This window comes from Aedes albopictus, chromosome 2 (genome assembly GCF_035046485.1).
Source record: "Aedes albopictus strain Foshan chromosome 2, AalbF5, whole genome shotgun sequence".
Classification (NCBI taxonomy): Eukaryota; Metazoa; Arthropoda; class Insecta; order Diptera; family Culicidae; genus Aedes; species Aedes albopictus.
The window spans coordinates 453,507,000-453,534,340 of NC_085137.1; the positions used below are offsets into that span (position 1 = coordinate 453,507,000).

Below are 27,341 nucleotides of genomic sequence, written 5' to 3' on the forward strand. Positions count from 1 at the left end.
TGGGTATGTTGATAGCACGACTGGTGGTGTTGTTTGTAGACATTTTTCGGCATTGTAGCCAAAGAAAGCTTGCGTTTATTCTTTTCAATCATCTCCAACGTTTCGGTCCTTGTTAGGACCTTTTTCAGGGCAGGGCCCACCAGTTTTTCACTTTTAATTTTGGGGGACATTCCGTAGGCATATCATGCACGAACAAAAAGGTTGTCAAATCTGTCTAAGTACGAAGGGTGCTATCTCATCGATAAACAGATACAATCTTGTTTACAAAATCAATTGCAATGAATGTCGCTGCTGTTATGTGGAAACTACAGTGTCCGGCCATTAGGCCGAATTCCGTTTGGCCGGATGCCATTTTGCCGAATGTCATCTGGCCGAAAGGATCATTTGGCCGAATGCCGTTTGGCCGAATCGTGATCAAAAGAATTCAGAAGAAGTTTTTGACATTCTAACTGCCAATATGATCATCAGAAATATTTCCTTCTTTTAATTATAGGCTATTCTTTTTAGTTTTTTTTTGATATTCAGAGATTACTTGGCGTTGAAACTGCCTATATTTTATAACAGATTTTTCCTTCTTTGACTCATAGGCTGTTGTTTCAAGTTATACTGAGGCCAAATGACGTTCGGCCAAATGACCTGGAACCGGAATTTACTACCAACACTCTGAAGACCAGCATGTATGGACATCAAACCCATATAAACAAGCTTCAAAGATTCCTCGAAAACGGGGTCGAAAATGTTGATGCCCATATACAAGACTTCTGAGAAAAAATTGTTTTAATGGACCATTGCATCGTCCACAGACATCGGATCGATGCAAACCATCCACAAATCATGGACAGCACACACAAAACAACATCACTACCAATACTAGAAATATGTCATATAAGAGCGACCCCCTTACCCTAAACCGTCGCACACTGGGGCAGGATTGAAAATACATGGAAAAAACCTCTAGCTCGTCCAGATGTCGAGATACTCATTTGGTGTCTTCAGAGAAAATATTTCAATGGACATGGTCGATATTCTGAGCGGTAGTCAATTTTTCTTACGTTATTCGCATAAAAGTCCTATAAGTCATTTTGGCCAAATTGCATTTTAGCGATATGGTTTCTTCGGCAAAGTTGTTCGGCTATTTATGCTGAAAAAGTTTGCTGAAGACGTCAAATTTCCAAAGCCTACTATTCTTGAGATATTGACCGATTTATAAAATACCTACCTAAAATCGATTTATTTCATTAAAATACGTTTTTAAACAAATTTAATGTCCGTTTTCGAGTTATAATAATGAAAAATACTAAAATAAAACATATATCGAGGAAATTAGTTGAAAAAAATAAAATATGCATTGATTTTATATAGAAAGTTCCCGAAAAACACGCAAAATGTATATAGGACGTTCTTGCAGTCGGGCAAGTTCGGGCAAGTTTTTTCATCGGAAATCACCTAAAAAATACATTAGCTTTCATGTAAAAAATTTTCACAGACATAATATTTAATGATTTTTTCTAAATTGAGTTCAAAGTTTACTGTTTTGGGTAAATTAGTACAAAATTTTTGTTCATTAAATACTACGTTTTAAGGTGCCAAGTGAACCATGAAAAGTATAGATACCATCTAGTCATAGATTTAGTTGTTTCTAATCTCCAAACAAATTGTAAAACACAAAAATGTCCCAAACGCCAATGAAAGTATGCTTTGGTTTTATCATTCGTCAATGCGTTATGCAGTCACACATCATGAATATTGTTTGATTGTATGATTATTATCTTATTTAATAGAGATATTAAAAAAAACTTGGAGAGTTATAAGCATAAATAAATGTATTCAATGATCTAAAAACTCAAAAGCATGTGAGTAAAAAATGTAGAAAAGCTTTTCAATTATTTTAACCTAGTCGTACGTACTACTAAATATTCAAATATTTTGCGTACCGTTAAGGCGCCATTCACCGTGGGGGCTCCATTGACCTAAGCAACATTAATAACAATTCATCAGAAATAAACAGTAAATAACTATTCTTTGTTATTTGATTCCTCTATTATTTAGCTGAACAGGGCCCATATAGCCGAGGCGGTAAACGCACGGGTATTCAGCATGACCATGCTGAGGGTGACGGGTTCGATTCCCGGTCGGTCCAGGATCTTTTCGTAAAGAAAATTTCCTTGACTTCCTTGGGCATAGAGTATCTTCGTGCCTGCCACACGATATACGCATGCAAAATGGTCATTGGCAGAGGAAGCTCTCAGTTAATAACTGTGGGAGTGCTCATAGAACACTAAGCTGAGAAGCAGGCTTTGTCCCAATGAGGACGTTACGCCAAGAAGAGAGAGAGAGAGATTATTTAGCTGTCTTTCAAATTAGTGGCCATCACAGGAAGCAAACATATATGTCTAGATCTCTACAAAATCTGTATGTGTTGTAAAACAGTCAATGAATCATCACGCAAATACATTACGTGTGAATAAATCATTAACGAATGATAAAATCAAGGTATGCTTTTATTGGCGGCATTTGGGACATTTTTGTGTTTTATCAATTTGTTTGGAGATTAGAAACAACTAAATCTATTACTAGATTGTATCTATCCTTTTTATGGTTCACTTGGCACCTTAAAACGTAGTATTTTAAGAACAAAAATTTTGTACTAATTTACCCAAAACAGTAAACTTTGAACTCAATTTAGAAAAAATCATTAAATATCATGTCTGTGAAAATTTTTTACATAAAGGCTAATGTATTTTTTAGGTGATTGCCGATGAAAAAACTTGCCCGAACTTGCCCGACTGCAAGAACGTCCTATATACAATCAATACATATTTTATTTTTTCAACTAATTTCCTCGATATATGTTTTATTTTAGTATTTTTCATTATTATAACTCGAAAACGGACATTAAATTTGTTTAAAAACGTATTTTAATGAAAAAAAATCGATTTTAGGTAGGTATTTTATAAATCGGTCAATATCTCAAGAATAGTAGGTTTTGGAAATTTGACGTCTTCAGCAAACTTTTTCAGCATAAATAGCCGAACAACTTTGCCGAAAAAACCATATCGCTAAAATGCAATTTGGCCAAAAAGACTTATAGGACTTTTATGCGAATAACGTAAGAAAAATTGACTACCGCTCAGAATATCGACCATGTCCATAGAAATATTTTCTCTGAAGACACCAAATGAGTATCTCGACATCTCGACGAGCTAGAGGTTTTTTCCATGTATTTTCAGTTCTGCCCCAGTGTGCGTCGCACTTATACGGATGATCTCAATACTTCCCACAATTTTCTACTCTGTTTGATTCAACGTCTACAAATGCGAAAAACATCATGATTACTAACATCAACAAACGGCGGCATGTTCAATAGCCGGGGCCCGTGGTGCAATTGGTCACACGTTTGCTTCATAAGCAGATGGTCATGGGTTCAATCCCAGCCCCGGCACTTTAGTCATTTGATCTTCCCCCTTAGAGCAGCTGACACTGACCCTCTTCTGAGCCCATGGCTCAAATGAACCCGGATACATGGACATCGGCGAACGGCAACCCATAATGGACCCCCAATCGGACTGGAAAAAAGAACAACCAACAGCCAAATATCAACATCCTCGTGCTTATCATTCTACCATGATAAGGTAGCAAGTGAATGCAGTGCAACAGCAACCAGTTCGATATAGTAGAATTAGAATAGAATACATTTATTTATTTATTTGCCGTCCACACAGACCTATAGGTAGTAGAGTAAACATAGATACGCGGACATCGCCGAGTAAAATGTTTCAAGCGCGTGAATAGTATTTTTCAAGAGTGCGGCAGCTGAATATGACGTCATGCGTTCCATCTGTGTTGTTGGAATCATGACGTCATGCTCGTTTGGATACAGATTTTGACAGTCCGTTTGGATACAACGGATTCATCATCAAGGATCTATGTTTACTCTACTATCTATACACAGACCGATACTTAATCCTATTTTTAAATTCTATTCTACTAACATTAAAATAAAATTCGTCATAAACGGCACAAATAGTACAAAGTGTAAGTACAGCTTCCAATTGGAATCGCTCACGTAGTGCCCTAGTGTAAATTAGGTTAAGTGATTGAAGAATAAAAAATCATACTCAACGGAAGAAAACGTCTCTCAGATGAATAGTATAGAAGGCTCACCACCTGTAGTTACTATCGGGCACCATTTCGGAAATCTGGCGTAGCGAACAAGTGAACGTTAGACCCGAAAAATACAAATCCACACAATGAGTCTTGGCTAGAAAAATACGTTTAAACTAATGCTTAATGAACGTAAGAGCAATAGCTATGAATAGTGCATTGGGTACTTTGCCTAATTTGACTCCTATTTAGCGATACCAAAGCGGAACAAAACCCGAACCCGAACTTTATGTTTGAAGATTTGTAATTTGTTTATTTTCATCAAGTTTATTTAAATTTTATAATGTTTGTAACAGTATCTTTTGAAATATTCCCTAAAAATAAATTAAACGAATAAATTTTAGGCCCTGAGCAAGGTCCCAACAAGGGCCGAAACGTTTGCGAAGATTTAAAAGAATCATATAACGCAAGGTATCTGTGACTATAATGCCGAAAAATGTCTACAAACCACTGGAATAATTTATTAAAAATCTTCAAAGGATTTTCTAAAGAAATCGCCGTAGAAAATTCTGAAGGAATACCTTGATAAACTTCGGATGATTTTTTTTCTTCCGTATTCCTTAGAAATCTACCTTTAAGAATTCTTGGAGAAACTTGTGTGAAGTTTCTTGAGAAATTTGTTAAGGAATCTCAGGAGGAATTTCCGAAAAAAAAATTGCTGGAGGAGTTTCTATGAAAATCCAGACCAGACCAGATTTCAAGACCAAATTCCTGGAGTAATTTCTGAAGGAACCCATGGATTAATGTTCGAAGAAATCCATAGAAGATGTTTTTGGACTTGTAATCCTTGGAAATTTATGGAGGAACCTCATGAGATTTTGGTTTTAAAAAGCACCAAGAAAATTTCTAGAAGAATCGCTTGAAAGTTTTGAGAAGGAATCTCTGCAAGTATTTCTGAAAGAGTCGAAAGATTTTCTAAAGAAATCTCTGAAGAAGTCAGAGGAATTTGGAGTTTGATAAAGAAAGGCTGAAAGCATTTATGAAGGAATTCGTCGACGATTTTCTGATCGAATTCTCGTACCCTGAAAAAAGCCTATGGCGGATTTTTAAGGAAATCCATTGAAGCTTTTTAGAAGAATTTTTAAAGAAATTAGTGGGAGATTCTTCAAAGAAAATTCCGAAGGAACTTCTGCAGGAAACTCTGAAGCGATCCATGGAAGATGTTCTAAAGAACTTTTAAAAGAAATCAGTGAAAGCCTTTCCTAAAGGAATTCTTGGAGGACTTTATAAAAGAAACCAGGGAAGGTTCTTGAATAGTTTCTAAAATGTTAGCTGGGTAATCTTCAAACAACTTTCTGAGAAATTATAATGGAAGCTAACAATTTTCTAAAGGAATAAATGGGAGAATTTCCTGAAGGATTTCCCGGAGATATCTCCGTAGGCATTCATGGGAAAATTTCTTTGAAATTTTCTGGAAGATGTTCTAAGAAAATCGCTGGAGGTATTTCTGGAGAAATACCTGGAGAATTTGTTTATGAATTTTTGTAAATATCCATGAGAAACTATAGAAATCGGTGAAGAAAGTTTCAGAATGAATCTTTGATACATTTTTAAAAGCCCGTAGAAGAGTTTAAGGAGGAATTTGGAGGGTAGTTTTTGAATAAATTTCTTAAGAAATCTCGTGACTAATTTCTGAACTGATCTCCGAAATATTTTTTTTTAATTGTAGGGATTTCTGAAGGAATATTTGAAAGAATTCCCAATATCACAGAGTCTCACAAAGATAATTTATTTTTATTTATATAGATAAAGCAACTCAAAATTCGTTGAAGGTTTCTTATATTTAAGAGGAGATACTTCCACGACGAAAATTGCAATACTTCGAATCACCAAAAGTTTGCACAACGGTTGTAAGTTTTAGCATCCACCCCTCTGGTATGTTTGTCCTACAATAGTGTCATCTAAACTATGTTTTGAGGCCCTGTACTATCTCTGATTGGGATTTCGAAGAAAAAATACCAAACATTTTTCCAAGACGTGCCACATTCAAGTCGACATGTTTAAAATTTAGTTCGAATCATTTTTGCATTAATAGTAAAATTCGGTGAATTGATCATGGTTTTACTACTCCAACAAATCCACCTGCAACAAGTGCAAAGTGTGACTAACCGCGAAATTGCTTCCAATTCGTTTTGCTGCGTCCACTAGCTGATGTCATCCACACCGCAGCAGAAATAAACAGGCGGAGAGCGACGTCGCGTCGCGATGATTCTCGAGCTCGAAAAAGTGTTATATTTACCGTTGCCCTTTCACACTTGAACTCTTTGGTTATTTTTTCCTTCGTCCATTATTTTGGCGGAGAGCGCAGCTAATAACCCGGACGCTCACCTGAAGCACCACTTTGATCGTTGACCTGCATTACGCTGCGGTGCGTCCGTCTTACTCTGCCTAGAGCATGGAGCACGTGCTAGTGGCCCGACCGAAGTCTTCATCCAGTTGAAAGTGAGTCGTCTCTAATGCCAACGCTTCTGTCTCTGGCTTCATTTCAGATCTAACAAACAGTGCGTAGCAAGCATGATGTATAAAGTGGCAATCGTCCTGCTGGTGTTCAGCCTAGTGGAAGCGAATCGCTTTCGCGCCGAATATCCCGGACCGTACTGTGCTTCCCGTCGGTACGACAAGTGCTGCCGTGAACGCCAGGATGGCTGCTCGCAACCGATCTCTAGTGAGTCGTATTTTCCCACGGGAAAATGTGGAGGAAATTGTTGTAATCTAACGCTTTTGATTCTACAGCTACTCTCTGCTACTGTGATGAATTCTGTGAACGTGGTGAACACGGTGACTGCTGTCCGGATTACGAAGAAGTGTGTCTAGGGATATCGCCGGATCCTGTCTACGCTCCCTGTACTCACAATGGCCACAGGTTTACGCCGTTCGATCCACCCGTGGTGGATAACTGTAATACTTGGTGAGTATGGCGATCCTGATGTCAAAGGAACGATCCATGCTAAACTGTATTCTTCTCGCAGTAAGTGCAACAACGATGGAACGAAGACCTGCACGGACGACGTCTGCTTGGTGGACAACGAACTGCTGAAGCAGCTGGGTCATTTGGAACGATCGGTCGGTTGGAAGGCGACCAACTACAGCGAATGGTGGGGTCACAAGTACGACGAGGGCAAAGTGATGCGCTTGGGAACGTTTTACCCGAAGATAAAGGTCAAGTCCATGAGCCGGCTGACCAATGGGCAGGACCATCTGCCGACGCACTTCGATGCCACGAATTATTGGCCTGGATTCATCGGAGAGGTTAAGGATCAAGGTAAGATGAATTACTTAAGTGAACAAGAACTCCATTTTAAATCGTTGTCTCTTCAATATCTAGGTTGGTGTGGATCATCTTGGGCTGTGTCAACCGCTTCGGTTGCCTCCGATCGTTTTGCCATCCTATCCAAGGGCCGCGAGATTGTGCGACTTGCTCCTCAGCAGATTATTTCCTGCGTCCGCAGAAGCCAGGGTTGCAGTGGAGGACATTTGGACACCGCTTGGAACTACTTCCGTAGAGTTGGGTAAGTTCTAAATTACGACACAGCTTATCAATCTCCACGATCCCTATTCATCCCGTATTCCCCCCAGAACCGTCAACGAAGAATGCTATCCGTACATCTCAGCACACAATGTCTGCAAGATCCGTCCATCGGATACTCTGGTCACTGCCAACTGTGAACTGCCAACCAAGGTCGATCGGACCAACATGTACAAGATGGGCCCGGCGTTCAGCCTGAACAACGAAACCGACATCATGATCGAGATCAAGAAACACGGACCCGTGCAAGGTTAGTGGTGGATTTGAATACTAAGAATCTACATCTGATTACTAAATTGTGTTCCTTTGTAGCTATCATGAGGGTGCATCGTGACTTCTTCTCGTACAGGAGCGGAATTTATCGGCATTCGGCAGCATCGACTTCTGCTGATCAGCGGGCTGGATATCACTCGGTGCGTCTGATCGGTTGGGGAGAGGAACGTCAAGGCTACGAGGTTACCAAGTACTGGGTGAGTAACGTGTACTTTACTGCATATGCTTTTAAATGTTTTCTTACTGTACTGTTTGGAGAGTTTTGAAGTTATTACCACAGGATATTTTTCCAAAATTTCTCCAAGTTATTTTATTGCAATTTTTTTTAAACTCCCTCAGAAAAATGCGTAAAATGTATCTCAGTCACTTCTTTAGAATTCCCAAAAAAAAAATCGCGCAGAATCCCACGAGAAGCTTTTAAGAAATTCTTTAAAACGACATTCAGGCATTCTGTAAGTTACGTTTTGATTTTTTCCCACAAGTTTCTCTAAATGTTATTTATATTTACTACTTGAACTAAATTTGTCTACTAATTTAAGATAGCAAAGGTGCACCTCCCACTCTTTTTTAGTATTCTCCGTAAAACTGATGTAGCAAGTCATTCAACAAAGTTTTCAGATTCCTATCTTATAAAGTTTTAGAATGTTATAGAAAAAAAAAATAATTTTTAGAACTTCGTTCAGAAATATATTACACAAAAACCAAAACAGCGATTTTCTGGAAGAATCCAAAAAAAAATCAGAAATGTTCTCATGAGATTTGAACATGATGTTTCTCCAAATAAACTCGAATAATGTTTCATGAAGAACAGTTTTCTATACATTTAAAAATGTCTATAGCAATTGCTACGGGAGGCTTTCTTGAAATTTTCTTTATACTTGGAGGCGTCCCCATTAAAACACCAGAAGAATTCCCAATGGTATTTTCATAGCAAGCTCAGATAAAATTACAGGAGGAATTTCCCAATCTCTAAAGATTTTTTACAAACAAGATATTCTGTGAGAATTTCCTGAGGGAATCTCGTTGGGAAAATTCCCCAAAGGCTCTATAAAGGAATTATTGTTCAATATACTTCGAGAAATTACAAATCGAATCCCCTAATGAATTTTCCAACGAAACTCTTGGAAAATTTCCCATGCAATTCTGGAAGATATTCTCGATGGAATTCCTGGAGGAATTATCAAAAAAAAATGATAAATGTCACTGGAGAAATCACTGAAATTTCTGAAGAATTCTCCAACGGATCCTTTAGAAATTCCACTAAGAATATCTGCAGACATTGCTCAAACAATCAAAAAAGGATTTCTGGATGGAAACGCTTGAGAAAATCCCGATGAATTCGAGAGAGAGGATTTTCTGAATGTATCCCCCTAAGAATTCGTTGCCACTATTGTAATATTAAAAAAAAAAATCTGAAACGATTCCAGAAAGAACGTCTAGAGATATTTCCCAACTTTTCCTTGAAAAAAAAAATCATCAAGGAATGCCTGCAGAAATAGTCTTCGAAATAATTGGAGCTATTTCCGATGGTTTTTTGATACATTCTTGAAGTAATCTCTGGAAAATTTCTTCAATAAATTCCTTCACATATTCCCCAAGGATTTCTGAAGAAATGCTTCAAAGAGCCTCTGAAAAAAAAATCCCAATAAAATTTCTGGGGAATTGCCGATGAAATTCCTAGACGAAATCCTCAAAAAACCTCCGGACGAATTCTGTAATGAATCCTTTCAGAAATTCCTCAAGAATCCCCAAAGAAATTTCCAGAACAAACCCCTGAAGAGATTTCCCTGTTGAAAAAAAAATATCTCTAAAGAAGCAGAAGTTGCCGATGATTTTTTAAGGGAAACTTACAAAATGCCTGAAGCAATTCCGAAAGGAATTCCTGGAGGTATTCTCCATTGAATTCCTGAATATTTTCACTTGAGAAACCCCACTAAGAATCCCCAAAAAACTGTTAAAAAGCCTTTTTCGAAGTTTCCGATAGAGTCCCTAGATGAATTGCTGAGGAAATCTCCAGAGGAGTGCTCCTTAAAAGAAATCTCCCGAACAGCTCGAGAGTAATTCTCCAAAGAGTTCCTAAAGAAATTCCGATGAAATTTCTGGAAAAATTCATCTCGGGACCCATTTACTTTCTTCCAAAATGAAGAACTCACATTGTGTGAGTTTGTCGGGAATGGGATTCAATCCCAGGTCCTCGGCGTGATAGATATGTGCTCTTTTCATTCGACCAGGTCCGTTCCTGAAAAAAAATTGGAGAAATTACCCGATGGAATTCCTGAATGATTTCCCCAAAGAATTATTCAAGGAATTCTTCAAGGAATCGTTGGATCATTTTTCCAAATAATCCCCGAAAATATTTCTCACCAAATCCCCTGGAGAAATTCTAGTTAGAACACCTGGATAAATTGCTAATTTATTCATTTTTTTAAATTTAAATCTCTGAAAGAGTACTTAAACGAATTTCACGAGGAATTCTTCACAAATCTCTTCCGAAATTTCTCAATGAATCCGAGCAGAAATTCCCCAAGGTTTCTTGAAAGAATTCTCCACAGAAACTGATTCTCATTAAACTGCTTGATGAAATTTTGCAACATAATCCCCAGATGAATTTCTGTAGGAATTTCAGGAAGCATTCTTTTAAGAACTGCTTTGGAAATTCCTCAAAGGTTCCTGGCGAAATACCCCAGAGAGTCCATGAAGATATTTCACATGGAATTTCTTGAGCAATCCTCTGAAGAAGTTTCTTTGGCAATATGGCAAACTCTGAAAAAATATTTCTTGTAATATTTTGATTCGAATTCCCCTTAAGTAATACTCCTTAAGTATTGTCTGTAGATTCCTGCATGGAAGAATTCCCAAAGAAAATATTAGTGGAATGCCCACTGCAACCGTTTGAGGAGTTCCTGAATGAAAGCATTCTAAAAGTGCATTAAAAATCTCAAATTTTCACTGAAAATCGATCAACTAGTTTTGTATCAATGGTCCAATTTTGGAAATGATCGGATAATTCTACATGAAGTTAGAAAGGATCTAGCATTACCCGACATTTAACTGTTATATCTCCGGATTCAATGCATCGTATGCAATACAATTTTGAGCGTTTATGACTTATATGATGAGCTTTGAAAAAAACATTTTTTTCTAGAATTTCCTTCAAGAAAAGTTTCCAAGAGTTTCCCCAATCCGCATATATTTCGTTCAGAATTTCTTTCAGGAAATCCTCCACGGATTGCTTCAAAAATGCTTTCAGAAATAACATTAGATATTCAAAAGTTCCTAATTCCTCTAAGAATATGATTAACCCTAAAAGGGATACCTGGGGTCCATTGGACCCCAGGCGCCTTTCAGAGCTCGTCTTTGATGGAACACACTCAGCGAGGTGACGAAACTGAGGCCATGAAGGTATCCCTTTTAGGGTTAAAGACTCCTTAAAACTTATTTTCAAAGTTTCTTTCAGAAATTATTCCAGGATTCCTTACAAAATTTCCCTGGAGATCCCTTCAAAAAATTTTTTTGAGACTCCTTCATAAATTTGTCCAGGATTCCTTTGAGAAATCAATCTTCTATTGATTTCTTCCAAAACAGTTCTATGGTTTCCTTCAGAAAATACTCCAGGAACTTAAAATCTATAAAGGTTTCTATCAGAAACCCTACTTGAGGTTGTTCAGAAATTCCGCCGAGGATTTTTAAGGACATTTCTCTTGGGCTTCCATATGATATTCCGAGAAGAATTTCTCCAAGACTACTTCCTGGTAGATGGACATGTGTTTTTTTGGCACTGTGCCAGAAATTACTCTTTAAATTCTTCTTAGGAAAAAAATCCTTCGGAAATTTCCTAAAAAAACAAAATTTTCTACAGGAACTCTTTAAGAAATTCTTTTAAAGATTCTTTTAGATATTCTTCCAGAGATTCCTTCAGGAATTCGTACAGATGTTTTTTAAGAAGCCCACCAGAGACTTGTTCAGACTGAACAACTTCTCACCCAGGTATTCATCCAGAAAATTCTTCAAAAATTCCCACCGAGTTTCTTATTACTCTCTGTGATTCAGGCAGGAACTCCTCCCAAACTTCCAGAGGTTTCCATTTTATACAGAAATTGCCTCATGTAGCTCTAAAAAATACATGGAAGAAATTCTTCTAGCATTTCCTCTTAGAAAAATTTAAAAATTTCTTTAAGGATTCATTAAGGAATTTGGAAACATATCTAAAACAGTTCAATGGTTTCCTTCAGAAATTACTCCAGGAATTCACCTCTCAAATCTACGAAGGTAAGAATACTTTCAGAAACTTTTTTTTTTTTTTTTTTAATCACTTAACCTAATTTACAGCTCTTTTGTCCACTAGGGTACTACGTGAGCAATTCCAATTGGACGCTGCACTTCCACTTTGTACAGCGCCTAAATGTATTCTATTCTATTCTACTTTATTGAACTGGTTGCTTTTTTTTTTGTGCTTCTTTCACTCGTCTACCCTGTTCATGGTAGAATGATGAGCACGATGATGCTGATGTGTGGCTGCTGTTCCTTTTCCAGTCCGATTGGGGGTCCATTATGAGTTGCGGTTCGCCGATATCCAAATTCCGGGTCCATTAGAGCTATGTGCTCCGAAGAGGGTCAGGTGCCAGCTGCTCTCGGGGGGAAGAGCAACTGACGAAAAATTGCAAGTGCCGGGGCTGGGTTCGAACCCATGACCATCCGCTTATGAAGCGAACGTGTGGACCACTGCGCCACGGGCCCCGACTGGCTTTCAGAAACTTCACCGGAGGTTTCTCCAGGAAATCCTCCGAGGATTTTTCAGGAAATTTCTCCAGGGCTTTCATAAGATATTCCGTGAAGAATTTCTCCAAAACTTCTTCCTGTTTTTAATATACTCTTTCTTTATGATACTCTGCCAGGATCTTTGAAATCTTCTTAAGAAAACAACTTGCTGAGAAAATCCTTCGGAAATTTCACCCAACATCCCTGCAGAAATTTCAGAAAAAAATCAGAATTTTCTACAGGGATTCCTGCAGAAATTTTTTCAAAGATTCTTTCAGAAGTTCTTCCACTGGTTTCTTATGAAAAGCTTCCAGAGATTGCATCAGAAGTTCGTACAACTATTTTTTTTCAAGAAGTCCACCAGAGACTTGTTCAGACTGAACAAATTCCTTCAGGTTACAGGAAATTTTTCAAAAATTCATCACGAGTTTTTTGCATTATTACTCTCTCTGTGATTCAGGCAGGAAATGCATCCAAAATTCCTGCGGATTCTAGTGTATCAGAGATTGCCTCATGTCGTTCTGGAAAATACATGGAAGTAATTCTTCTAGCATTTCCTCTAAGAATAAATCTAACAATTTCTTTATGGGTTCATTTAGGAATTTACATATCCTTGGAATTCATAGAGGAATTCCTGTATAAATATCAAAAATAGTGTTTTTTTTCTATTAATCTTTACAAAAACTTAGCCAGGTATTTTTTAAGGAGTTCCAGAATTACATCAAGAGATTGCTAGAAAAAAATCTCTCAAAGAATTTTCCAAACATTTTATTGAAGGATTTTCCAGAAATTGAGGGTTTCCCGAAGAGTTATAATATTTCTCAATGGAGTTTTTCTGGAATTTCTCCTAGGAATTCTTCAATAATTTCCCTGAGGATTTCTTAGATACTCCTCTAAAGATTCATTCAACAGTATTTCTCACTCTAAAGGGATTCTATGGGTACTCAAGTATAATGCTCGTGATTTCTTCAGAATTTCCTTCCGGATTCCCTGTAGAAATGGCTCCAGAGATTTCGTCCGAGTTTCAAAGTTTTTTTTAAGAAATTTTAGCAAGGGGTTTCTGAAAAAGCTTTTCCATTGAATATTTAAGAAGTTCCTTTTGAAATTTCTTAAAAAATATATGAAGAATTCTAGAATAACATTTGAAAAGGGCGGAACAACCAATGCAAATTCTCACTTGTTCCGTCCTTCCTGGGCGTATTTCAATATGTTTATGCAAACTTTTCCCGTTAACAGATAGAGGGGAGTCAGATCTATCTGTTACTGGTAAAAGATTTCATGTATAATGGGGGGTAAGCCTAGGGCCCATATAGCCGAGGCGGTAAACGCACGGGTATTCAGCATGACCATGCTGAGGGTGACGGGTTCGATTCCCGGTCGGTCCAGGATCTTTTCGTAAAGGAAATTTCCTTGACTTCCTTGGGCATAGAATATCTTCGTGCCTGCCACACGATATAAACATGCAAAATGGTCATTGGCAGAGGAAGCTCTCAGTTAATAACTGTGGAAGTGCTCATAGAACACTAAGCTGAGAAGCAGGCTTTGTCCCAGTGAGGACGTTACGCCAAGAAGAGAGAGAGAGAAAGCCTAGGATGGACAGGAGAAGCAGAAATTCGAAATGGCTGTTACGCCCATTTCAAATGTTGGTCTAGAATTTCTCATGCACAAAAAGAAAAAAATAAATAAATTTCTGAAGGAAGTCGGCAAAATTAAAAAAAAAAATTCTGGTGGATTTCTTTGGCGAACTATTGAATAAATTTTTCAATGTTAGAGCGGACCTTGTGTGATGGTTAGAACACTTGACTATCACGCCGAGGACCTGGGATCGAATCTCAATTCCGACAAACTCGCAAAATGTGAGTTCTTCCTTCGGAAGGAAAGTAAAGTGTGGGCCCCGAGATGAACTAGTCTAGGGCTAAAAATCTCGTTAATACAGATAAAAAAAAAAATCAACCCGTGATATTTTAATGGAGTTCTTGTTTCTCTGGAGCCAGCCTTCTGATGCATGATATCTGAATAAATGAAAAAAATGCTGAAGAAAGATCTGGATGAATTCTAGGCAATCCTTGTAAAAATACCTGGTGGGCATTCTGGAGAAACCATTAGAAGTTCCTGAAAAATCGCTTTAAAGTTTTCTAGCAATATTTTTAAATAAATGCCTGAAGAATGAATTTAATAATCTTTGAGAACAAAACTCTCCTGGAGCTGCAAATTAAAAAAATCTAGAATCCCAGGAGAAATCCTAGAAGAAGTTCTTGAAAAAAATCTAGAATTCCTGGAGAAAACTAAAAAACTCCTGGAGGAAATTCTGATGATATTTCTGAATTAATTCCTTCAGAAATGTTTAAAAAAAATACATGAAGGAATACTTGGATAAGCTTCTGAGGCAATCCTTGAAGGAATTTCGTATTTCGTAATTCCCTGAAGAATTTTCTATAGAACTTCTGAAGGAGTCCATAGAAAAAGTGTAGAGGAATTTAAAAAGGAATTCTTGCTAAAATCATTCAAGGAAATCCTGCGAGAACCCACTTCTCTGGAGGTAATTGCAGAAAAAAATCGTGAAACAATAATTAATGGAGGGGTTTCCCTAGACAAAACAACAAGGTATAAACAAGATTAAATAAATTTCTGAACTGGACCTGCAGTGCAGTCACAATGTCATTAAGAATTTCTCGGAAAATTCCTTTAAAAAATTCTAAAGCATTTCCGAAAAAAATATAATAAAAAATTCGCTGCAGAAGGGTCTGGATGAATTCTAAACAATCTTAGGAAGAATACCTGGTGGATGTTCTGGAGAAACCACTGGAGAAACTCTCATCGAACTCCCAAAACATAAAAACTCTTGTAAATTCTGATGATATTCCTGAAGAAATTCCATCAGAAATGTTAAAATTAATATCTGAAGAAATACTTGCACTGGCTTCTGTAGCAATCCTTGAAGGAATTTCGTAAGGATTCCCTGAAAGTATTCCTTGAGGAATGTCATAAAAACTTCTGCAGGAATCTTTTGATTAATTTTTGTTTAAATCATTCTGTGAATCTTGCGAGAATCTTCTTTTCTGAATTCTTGGCAGTGTCTTTGAAGGTGATTGCAGAAAAATTTGGTGAAACAATAATTAATAGAGGGGTTTCTCGGATAAAACAATAAGGTAGTAGTTCTCTATACAATGTATTTTGAAAATACTCCAAAAGTAATGAGATAGTGAATAGAAATCTATGATAATTTCACTCAATCATGAATAATAACAAATGAACGTGTTAAATACTCTCCCTAAAAATCTGAATTCATGCATCGAGAAAAATAACTACTCAGTGAATGAGTTGGTCCTACTCAAAAATCGATAATTCATTTTTTTTTTCTCAGTTTCCGTTAGAAGTGGAACAAAATATTTTTCGATTTCTGAGTAAAAACTGGAATGCGCAAATTTTGGTCATATTTTTTTTTTTCATTACTTTAGACTGCGTACACCAAAACAGCTTTTTTGGAATAGTGATGGTACATTTGAGAATCTTGGGCCAAACAAACACTTTAAAAAATATCACATTTTTTACCTAAAACTGTAGAGCCAAAAATACTGAACCGATTTCAATGAAAATTCTTCTGTACAAGTAGTATGTATGTAGATGTATTGTGTCAAAATTTCATTCAATTTAATTTGACCTTTAAAAGTTATAGCCATATATGTAGCACTATGTCACAATAAGCAGATGTGGTTTTTGGTATAGTGACATTCAAACTGCTCTAACTTTTAAAATGTTCAATCAAAATGGCTGAAATTTTCACTGAGAACAGATTAACACAACGATTTAACACTGTCAAAGTTTCAAAAAATCGGGACAGTGTTGCCAATACTACAGACAAAATAATGCACACTGAAAACTCAGTTTTTTTTGTTTGAATTGTTAAAAAAGTACTGAACTGATTATAATGAAACTTCAAAACTTATTATGACTTACTTGAAGAACTTACATTCAAATTTTCAGACGTATTGATGAGCTAACAACCAAGTTATAGCCTAAACAATTTTTAAAATGGAAACCCAAAATTTCCAAAATTACAAAATTACACCAACACTGAACCGATTTTGATGAAATTTTTAGAGCATTAACTACACATAAAATGCTATTCCTGGTTAAAAAATCAGATATTTTTGTGAACGCAATCGAAAGTTATACATTATTTTGTGTGTCTCATTTTTTTCGAGTCCAGTCTTTTACTATAAAATTCTCATCAATATCGGTTTAGTATTTGCAGAGATATTGTTGAATCCTGAGATCTGCAATTTTAAAGATTTGTACAATGCGCTCCATAGTGAATTTTCGGCAATTTAGGGACAGTCAAGCACAATTTTGATTATAGAACTCCCAATTACTTAAGAAAATATAACTTTGTAACGGTTAACACCCCATTAGACGTGACAAATATTTGACCAAACAAGTCCGAAAAATGACCAACACAACACAATGTGAATCATAGCAACCTTGGATAAATGTTGGACTTCAATGGCAAATATTTGACATAATGACAAACAGTCTAATGGCACCTTTAGATAAAATTGAATGACATTTTTGCACAGCATTTTGACATGCATACCAGAAAAATTTTCTTTGAAATTGGTTGACATTTTCTGGTTTTATGAATAAAACAATAAAAATTTATTCTTATTTTTGAATCCTCTTTGTACAAAACTTTAAAATTGCAGATCTCAGGATTCAACAATATCTCCGCAAATACTAAATCGATTTTAATGAAATTTGTATGGATTTAGCCACATACAGTGTACCATTACTGGTCCAAAAATCAGCTATTTTGGTGTACGCAGTCTTAAGTTATGAAAAAAATTGTATGACCAAAATTTGGGCGTTCCAGTTTTTAAGTCCATAGCTCAGTCACTGCAAGAGATTTCTCTGTGTGACACACACGCTTAAAACAGATTACTCATCGCATGTGTCAAAATGACACAAATCGTCGAAATGCTTACAAAAACGCTTGAATGCGTTGAAACGGTTTGTGAAAATGACACAGAAAATGTGCAAACCTAAAGTTACACATTTTTGTGTGCGCTGTATTGTCGAGAGCGAGCATGCTAAACGTTTCGAATCGCTTCGTTATTCACTTCTGATGTTTACAAACAATCGCGCGGCTAGGAGCAATTCAGTAGTTTCTGTAAGTTTTGTAGTTTTGGATGTGACTTGTTTGGGCAAAATGTGAATAGGATGAACTCGGAGTCAGACTCTTGAGCTTCCAAAATATATATCTGGCTAATAGAATCAAGAATAGAATGCTGTATTACGTTGAACCAACTTTTACTAGTAACCAGTCGAAATTTAGCTTTGTAGCATTGAATTTTCTAGATATATATTTGGAAAGTTTCAGATAATGGAGTCCGCCCGGTGCTTCTTTTGCTAACCGGAAAAAATCCTCTGCTGTCTTCAATCGCGCCTAAACGCTGTAGTAAATAAATGCGGATTTTTTCCGGTTAACAAAAGAAGTTAACTTTTAAAAATAAATTATTATCCTAAACATTTCCGTAACCGAAGCGTTCGTTTCCAAGCGTTTTTCAAGCGTTCGTTCCATGCGTTTTTCATGCGCTTTCTCACTGTGTCATTTTCACACTCGGTTAATCGGCGACGTGGATCAACACAAATTTGTGTAAACTCACCTTTGCACAAATTGAGTGCTGATCCGGTCGACCGCAAATTTGGCTCAAAGTAACACAAATTTGTGTCAATTTTGTGACCGTGCACGACACTAATGTTTAAAAACTTAAGCGTGTTCTCTCACAATAACTCACCTCTCACCACTCGCACAACCTAACTGTTGCATAACTAATGGCGCATTCGCTTCTTCTCCATTCCCACCAACAGATTGCCGTCAACTCCTGGGGAACTTGGTGGGGTGAAAACGGCCGCTTCCGCATCCTGCGCGGATCCAACGAGTGCGAAATCGAGAGCTACGTGCTGGCCTCGCTGCCGTACGTGCACCAGCAGGTGAAACCCATGCGGCAGGTCGGCGACCTGCAGGAGATGATCGTCGGTACCGGATACGTTCCGCACCCCAGCCGGAGATACCCGCCCTATGGCCGCCGCTCCGGTTAAACTGCGTCCTCCCAGCCACAGCCATCCTTCGCTCACTCCGTGATGAACCAAGAGCGATAGCGCACAGCAAACAATGTACATACAGTATTAATGTAAGAAAACCCCGTTTCGGAACCCTCTGTGGCACAGATCTACAAGAGCTTATCTAACTATAATAGAAATTACGGCCGGCGGTCGTCGGTGCCGCCGCGTTGGACGCCGAAGGCGCCCAACTCTACTACACTCATATAGCGCAAGCAAACGAACATAACCAGTCGCGCGTTTCGAATGTATACTGCCTTGTTGGACCCTCCTCCATTTCTATAGCGCAAAGTTATAAATGTATGCGTTTTTAGCAGAACGTTTAAAGATTGTTCAGACAAACCCATTTTCTCTACAAAACTTAGTGATTTGTTTCGTTTCAAAGAGCACTAGTCGACAATGCAAACACAAAAGTAAACGAAAGTGTTCAAATTCTCAAAATTTTAAGGAAATTTATACTTGATTTAGCTGTAAGTTTCAAGTCGAAATTGGATATGATCTAGTTTTTTTTATTATTGTTTAGTTGTTAAGTCGCCTTAGTTACCTTTCGCCTCGTTAGGAGAGTACGCATATTTAGTGGAGAACGATAAAAGCACAGGATTTTAGCGCCAAAATTGAGACAAAAGTTTAAGGAAATTTTCTGATCTAACGACACACGCCTTATTTCGTAGTTTGGATTAGTTTTCCGTTGTAATTGTTCTCTTTTCGAGATAGTCGATGATATTTCATGCGCGGGGGAACCATAACCCCAGGATAGGATTTAATTACTGCATGTAAATCTTGAACGTTGTAATCGTAAAAATATTGTTTAATAAAATAAATGTGTTCATAGGCCAACGTGGTTCTTTAATTTTACTGTTACTTTGAGAAAAGCACGTGTTAAGTTTTGTTGCGCTTCGGTGAAAGATTTCAGTCGTTTGGTCGATGAGGCATGCAACATTCTATGTATTTGCACTCTCCACACTCTCTCGCTTATGAGAATAAAAGAGCAAGCTAGAGCACACTCTAAAACAAATGAAAACAAATTTTTGATTTGCATTTATTTAGTATTACATCAAGTTCAAGGTAAAACTGAATCAACAAAATTTGTTTTAATTTAATTTAATTTAATGTTCTCCATAATACACGGTTCGTGGCTGCCGTTCTCCATCCTCGGTCACGACCGATGTTCGCCAAGTCACGCTCCATCTAATCCGCCCATCGATCGGTCGCGAACACCAACTTTGCAGGGTTATTGTCCGACATTCTTGCAACATGCCCTGCCTATCGTACCCTCCGGCTTTGGCCACCTTCTGTATGTTGGGTTCGCCGTGAAGTGCAGCGAGCTTGTGGTTCATCCATCTCCGCCATACATGGTCCATGGTCCCAGCATGGTCCATGTCTCGTGTCCGTAGAAGACCACCGGTCTTATTAGCGTTTTGTACATGGTGCGTTTGGTGCGTGGGCGAATCTTTTTAGACTTCAGCTTCTTCTGAAGCCCATAACACTAGTTTACAGCATTTTTGAACTCGGTAAGCTGATGATTGTTTTTGGTGTAGAAGCATGCCCTGAGTTCGAAAACGCGAAGGAAAAAAAATACAGTAGAGCGGAAATTTTTTCGACTTTCCATACAAGGTTGATGATTTGAAATCGATTTTTGTTCTATTTTTAAGCAACGTCGCTTACTTCAAACATCTCATTCTCCGTAGTCAATGCTCCGATTAAGCTGAAATTTTTACTGTAACTCGCCTACATATGATATGTCAAATAAACGTCGAGAAAGAATTTTTAAGTTGGTTTTTTCTTATTGAAAAAAATACATTTCCTCAAAAAATTTTGGAAATTTTGCTAAAACTTAAGAAGATCATCCCTAAAACTCGCCAATATCTTGAATTTCATCAATCTGATGCAAAACCTGTATTCAGATGTTCGAATGGTATTTTATTCAGCTTTTAATTTATGGAAAAAGATTTAAAATTGGTTAAACAAAACGCAATATATTTGAATTTAAGTAAATTACATATTTTGAAAAGTTGCAAAACTCGATATTGAGCCAAAACTCAAAAACTGTTCTACTTAAAATTTTTTGAAGGTCGGTTTCGAAATTAGCACTAAATTGTGCTTCAAAAACTTTGGTCGTTGACAGAAGTTCACGACTTTCGTTTTATTTTGTAAACTTGTGTAATAGGTAGGGGACTGTTGTGGTCTTCTTGTTTTCTTACCCAGTATTAAAACAATGCTGCTGTGTTAAAAGATAGGTTGTCAGCTTGAGCCTCACGCTTGAGCCGCAGTTATGTTGACTACGAAAACATTGCATTGGTGGGACAGGGATGCCAATTCCTTGGTAATAGGCCCGACTACCGCTGATGATGCACTTCAAATTCCACGACTTACGTTGTTGTCAGCTGTCAGTAAAGATCGGAGGTAGACGAATTCCTCCACCACCTCGAAGGTGTCCCCGTCTATCGTAGCATTACTACCCAGACGGATCCGGTCGTGTTCGGTTCCGCCTACCAGCATGTACATTTTTTTAGGCATTCACCACCAGTCCAGCTCTGTATCCAGCAATGTACAGCTCTGCCACCGTTCTAAGTGTTCTGGCGATACCTGATGTCCATGTCGTCCGCAAAGCACAAACATTGACCGGATTATGTGAATAACTTTCCCCGGCTGTTGAGCCCGGCTCGTCGCATCACACCTTTCATAGCGATGTTGAAGTGTAGGCATGAGAGTCCGTCACCTTGTCGCCGTCCCCGGCGAGATTCGAATAAACTGCATAGTTCGCCAAAAACCCTTACGCAGTTTTGCACAACGTCCATTGTTGCTTTAATCAGTCTAGCCAGCTTCCCAGGAAAGCCGTTTTCGTCCACGATTCTCCATAGCTCTGCGCAGTCGATACAGTCGTATGCCTCTTTGAAGTCGATGAACAGGTAATGCGTTGGGAGCTGGTATTCACGGCATATTGGAAGGATTTTCCGTACGATGAAAATCTGGTCCGTTGTCGACCGACCGCCGATGAAGTCGGCTTGATAACGGGGCAGATTACCCCTTCCACTCCTCCGGTAGCTGTTCGGTTTCCCAGATCCTAACTATCAGCCGGTGCAGACAGGTGGCCAACTCTTCTGGGCCCATCTTGATGAGTTCAGCTGCGATACCATCCTTACCAGATGCTTTGTTAGTTTTGAGCTGATGAATGGCATCCTTAATTTCCCTCAGCGTGGGAGTTGGTTCGTTCCCGTCCTCTGCTGCACCAACATAGTCATTTCCTCCGCTGCCTTGGTCCTCCGTGCCTACATTCTCTTCGCCATTCAGGTGCTCGTCGAAGTGCTGCTTCCAACTTTCGATCACCTCACATCTGTCCGTCAAGAGGCTTCCGTCCTTATCCCTGCATATTTCGGCTCGTGGCACACAGCCGTTGCGGAATGCGTTGAGCTTCTGGTAGAATTTCCGTGTTTCTTAGGAACGATACAGCAGTTCCATTTCTTTGCATTCCGCTTCTTCCAGGCGGCGTTTTTTCTCCCGAAAGAGGCAGGTCTGCTATTTCCACTTCTGTTTGTAACGTTCCACATTCTTTCGGGTCCCTTGCTGCAGCATCAGCGACTACGCTGCGTTCTTCTCCGCCAAAATCCGTTCTGCCCTCTTCGTCGAACCATTCGTTCCGTCGATTCCGTTCCACGTACCCGATGGTGCTCTTGGCTGAATCGTGGATGGCTGCTTTCACTGTACTCCAACAGTCCTGTAGAGGGGCCTCATCGAGCTCGCCCTCGCCTGGCAACGCGGCCTCGAGATTCTGCGCGTATGCTGAGGCGACATCCAGTTGTTTTGACGTCGATAATGTCGGATAACTGCTATCCGTCAATCAGAACGTGGTCGATTTGAGATTCCGTCTGATGTGGTGATCTCCAGGTGTAACGGTAAGGGAGGCTGTATTGGAAAAAGGTGCTACGTATGCTCATGTTTTTGGAGGCGGTGAAATCAATGAGTCGTAGGCCGTTTTCGTTCGTCTGCTGGTGGGCGCTGAACTTACCAATCGTCGGTCTGAATTCCTCCTCCTGGCCTACTTGAGCGTTTGGATCTCCTATGATGACCTAGTTATTTCTCCTGCTGCTTTGGTCATCTATGCTCCCCTCTCAACACCATTCAGGTATTCGTCGTAGTGCTGCATCCACCTCTCGATTACCTCATATCCGTGAATCCAGATGCCCCCATCCTTATCGTCGCATATATCGGCTCACGGCACGAACTCTTTGCGGAGCTTTTGAGACAACTTTCGTGATTCTTGTGAACGGCACAGCAGTTCAAATTGTATTTAAATATGTAGGGTGCCTGTACCAATTATGGCTCTACCTAAGCAAAACTATTTGTAGAAAAATAACGAAAAGACCAACGATTGTCATCAATATGTTAAAAGATAGCTTAGTTTCCATACTTTACAGGAAAATATAGAAACGGAGCCGAAACTGCTTTTAGCATTTATGCCAGCGTGTGCAAATGATGGGAACCCTGCACCAGTTATGGTTACATTTTCTAACATCCGGTTCCTTTGCGCACTATTTGCATGCATTCCTTATGGGCCATAACTGATACACTATGGCGAAAAAAGGTGCAAGGAAATTTTAAGGAAAATTGAACACATTGCTCAGTTTTTTGCCTTTCTCGTACACTAAAGTGTACTGAAAGCCTATATATTCACTCAAAAAACGAATTTTCGTTAGAAGGCTCGGAGAGTCGAGTGATATGTACCAATCAACTCAGTTCGATGAACTGAGCTGATATATGTATGTGTGTATGTATGTATGTCTGTGCGCAAAAAAAATCACCCACTTTTAAGGCACTTCCCATTGGGTGATTTTAAGGATTATAGCTCGAATCTAACCGGAATTTTACCGCATTGAAAATGGTGCGGATCAGTCAAGGCGTTCCGGAGTTATGGCCATATGGTGATCCGGACCAGCACCGGTGAACTGGTCATATATAAAACTAAAATAAATTCTATCATGCGACACATAAAACAGCGCCAAATTTCAGCTCTTTTTCAAAAACTTTACTAAAAACAAATCATGCCGGATCAGTCTGCCGATTCCAGTTATTCACGCATGCTCGATGGTGTCATGCGTACAGGACAATCCAGCATTAAACTCGGCAGCATCATTATCGGTCTGTCTTTGGCAGTCTTGCAACAATTTTACTACTAGTTCCTTGATGAACTTAATCATCTGTGTTTTCGATAAGCTTTCGAGTTCTGCTGGCACTCGCGTTGACAACGGAAGACCGTGAAGAAACTTCAGCGCTGTTATTATTTTTTTGATGCAATTAAAACAGCGAATGAAGTGCTCCAATCTCGTTTCATTCGAACTTCAACGAGTTTTGACGTCCACACACACAGTTGAAGTGGTTTATGTAATAGCTTTGTGATTTTTCTTGAAGGCAATTTTCGAAAAATGTTCACGACTCACAGTGGTTCCATTTGTGCAGAAAAGCGGTCATAAATCATTTTCTTCGTTTTTCGAAGGGCAGAATCATTTTTAATGACCAGAAGTAGCATGTTATGACTGAAATATGATACTCCAGTACGTTTTCATGAACATCACTTGAAAAATATACACATTGGACATTTTTATTTATGACAATGAAACAACAAATAAAAAAGCTGTATTTTGCACAAAAATCAGTAATCAAATATTTTTAATTATTATGAAAAGTGGGTCAAATTATATCAGTTTCTGCTAAGTATAACAAGCTAAAACATGTATCATACGACAGTATCATAATAGATTCTTGTGAATAGTATCAATAACACTAGTTTACAGCATTTTTGAACTCGGTAAGCTGATAATCATTTTTGGTGTAGAATCATGCCCTGAGTTCAAAAACGCGAAGGAAAAAAATTACAGTAGAGCGGAAATTTTTTCGACTTTCCATACAAGGTTGATGATTTAAAATCGATTTTTGTTCTATTTTTAAGCAACGTCGTTCACTTCACACATTTAATTCTCCGTAATCAATGCTCCGATTGAGCTGAATTTTTTACTGTAACTCGCCTACATATGATATGTCAAATAAATGTTTAGAAAGAATTTTTAAATTGTTATTTTCTTATTGAAAAAAATACATTTCTTCATATATTTTTGGAAATTTAGCTAAAATTTAAGGAGATCGTTCATAAAACTCGTCAATATCTTGAATTTCATCAATCTGACGCAAAACCTGCATTCAGATGATCGAATGGTATTGTATTCAGCTTTCAATTTATGGAAAAAGATTTGAAATTGGTTGTACAAAATGCAAGATATTTGAATTTTAGTAAATTCCAAATTTTTAAAAGTTGTAAAACTCGATATTGAGCTAAAACTCAAAAACTGCTCTACTTAAAATTTTTTGAAGCACGGTTTCGAAATTAGTGCTAAATTGCACTTCAAAAATTTTGATCGTTGACACAAGTTCATGACTTTCGTTTTATTTTGTAAACTAGTGTAATAGCTTCATAATTGAGATTTAATTAATAGGTTTCATTTGTGCTGTAATAAAACATTATATAAAACTGAAGATTTTTCCTCAGAAATATTTGGGTAGTTTTCATTGTCATACAGAAAAATCATCACAAATCGAATTAGTACGTTTAACTACAGTATCAAATAATCAATAGTAATAATTTTGAAACAATAGAATAATAGTGCAATTACAGAATCAATTACTACTTAAATTGCAAAGTTTTGAACAAATATTCGAGTTTATTTCACAATACGTACGTAAAAGAAAGTTTTAAAACCGTAAATTTAACGCTTTACACAGTTGCATGTCATGCGATTCATGGGCATGCGTTTAAAAAAGTATTTCCAGTCGTTTTTGTTTCTTGCAATTGCATTGGAAATGCTATCCAGTAATGAAGTACGTGGAATTTTAATCAAAGATAGCTCTAACCCAATAAAAGAAATATATACAAATAGCACTCTACATTGCTATATGTATATTCGACAGAGTGCCTGCAATAGTATCAAAGACGTCAATTTGAATAGTAAGGATTAACATACATAAATAGATCAAATATTTAGATTTGGGAAGAGAATATGAAGAATTATGTCTAGTAAATATCACTCAAAGAACATATTCGCTCCTTCTTCCAGCACTACAATTTTAAGTACTGGATGGATTTTGAGGAAATTTTGTCAATGTTAGCTGTAAATGAAAAATTTCTTATTAAATTTGACAATAGAAAGGCAAGTTTTGACAAGGCTAAATGAGAATGGATGTTATGTAATGACTCATACCTCAAGACATACCTCCTCCAGAATTGTATTTTTTTTCATAATTAAAAACCATTTACAAAGTTTGTTTCAAACAAAATATCCCCAAATCATTGTAAAAAGCATTGAAATATCTCCTGTACAAATTTCAGTAATTTTGGTACGAATTGCAGACAGTTACAGAAGTACTAGTAAACATACATAATTTTGTAGTTATTTTTATAATATTTTTATACAATATGGAGTAACTTCCAATACGTCCTGCAAACTTGCATGCAGATATTTGCAACTACAACCTTCACAGATTGATTCTCCCACTCAAATCTGATCATTTGATGGCTGACGATTGATTAAATGTGATTAAGAACATGTTTGAATTTTTATTATGTATATATTCTATGGGCAAAATTATGTGGCTATTACTAACATCTCCAATGGTGCAAAAACATCCATTTCCACTTCTTGGTGCTTTGAATTTGTCAGATAAACATCCATTCTGATTCTCTGCGTAGAAAACCATTTGAAAATCCGCTTGGTTTTGTTATACGAAGACGCGGTGTAAAACTCAAAAGTAATGTAATTTTTCGACAAATTTTGAGATTCTCAAATTGCATGACAGTACCCATACTCTCACGCAAAATATGCAGCAGAAACTTACCTAAAAATGACTTTTCTGCATTCTTGGGAACATAATTTATTTGTAAAAATTATACAGACTCATGAATTGAAAAATCAATTTTTCGATTTTTGGCCTATGACGGTACCACTGTGCGACTCTTCGAATACATTTCAAAGACTCTTCAAATCTAAATCAAAGTAAAACAAATATGTAGGAAATATGTGTCCCGGGAATCCCGGGACTTTCGGGACGGGAAAAAAATTTATCCCGGGATTCGGGAAATCCCGAATTTTTCAAGATCCCGGGATTATTTGTCCCAGGTTATCCAGGGTTGGAACTTCTAATGGAAACCACAAAACCACACTTGTGAAATAGTAGTTTACGCAACAAGGTGCAGAATGACGATTTTTACAGCACGAGTCGTACATTTATCCAACGAGGCTTGCCGAGTTGGATAATTACGACGAGTGCTGGAAAAATCGAGTTCTGCACCGAGTTGCGTACAACGTTTTTTGCAATTTCATAAATTACCCTTGAGGATAGTTTTAAACAAAACTTTTTCATCAAACTGCACACTGATGTTCAAAGCCATGCGTAAGAAAATCTGATCATAACAGGTTATACTGCGCAGTTGTCACAATTTTTCAAAACTGCGTCC

General features: G+C 37.7%; 1 protein-coding gene across 1 annotated transcript in view; it reads left to right on the forward strand.

Moving 5' to 3' along the window:
* The window catches only part of LOC109419705 (uncharacterized peptidase C1-like protein F26E4.3), a 50,818-nt gene extending 31,140 nt beyond the window's left edge, over positions 1 to 19,678 (forward strand). Inside the window, exons 2-8 of the mRNA XM_029853972.2 lie at positions 6,654 to 6,829; positions 6,898 to 7,072; positions 7,134 to 7,426; positions 7,490 to 7,673; positions 7,741 to 7,940; positions 8,003 to 8,160; positions 18,590 to 19,678. Of these exons, the coding sequence (XP_029709832.2) occupies positions 6,679 to 6,829; positions 6,898 to 7,072; positions 7,134 to 7,426; positions 7,490 to 7,673; positions 7,741 to 7,940; positions 8,003 to 8,160; positions 18,590 to 18,820 (1,392 nt within the window). The 5' untranslated portion in view covers positions 6,654 to 6,678 and the 3' untranslated portion in view covers positions 18,821 to 19,678. The remainder of the gene's footprint in view (positions 1 to 6,653; positions 6,830 to 6,897; positions 7,073 to 7,133; positions 7,427 to 7,489; positions 7,674 to 7,740; positions 7,941 to 8,002; positions 8,161 to 18,589) is intronic.
* The last annotated feature ends 7,663 nt before the right edge of the window (positions 19,679 to 27,341 follow it).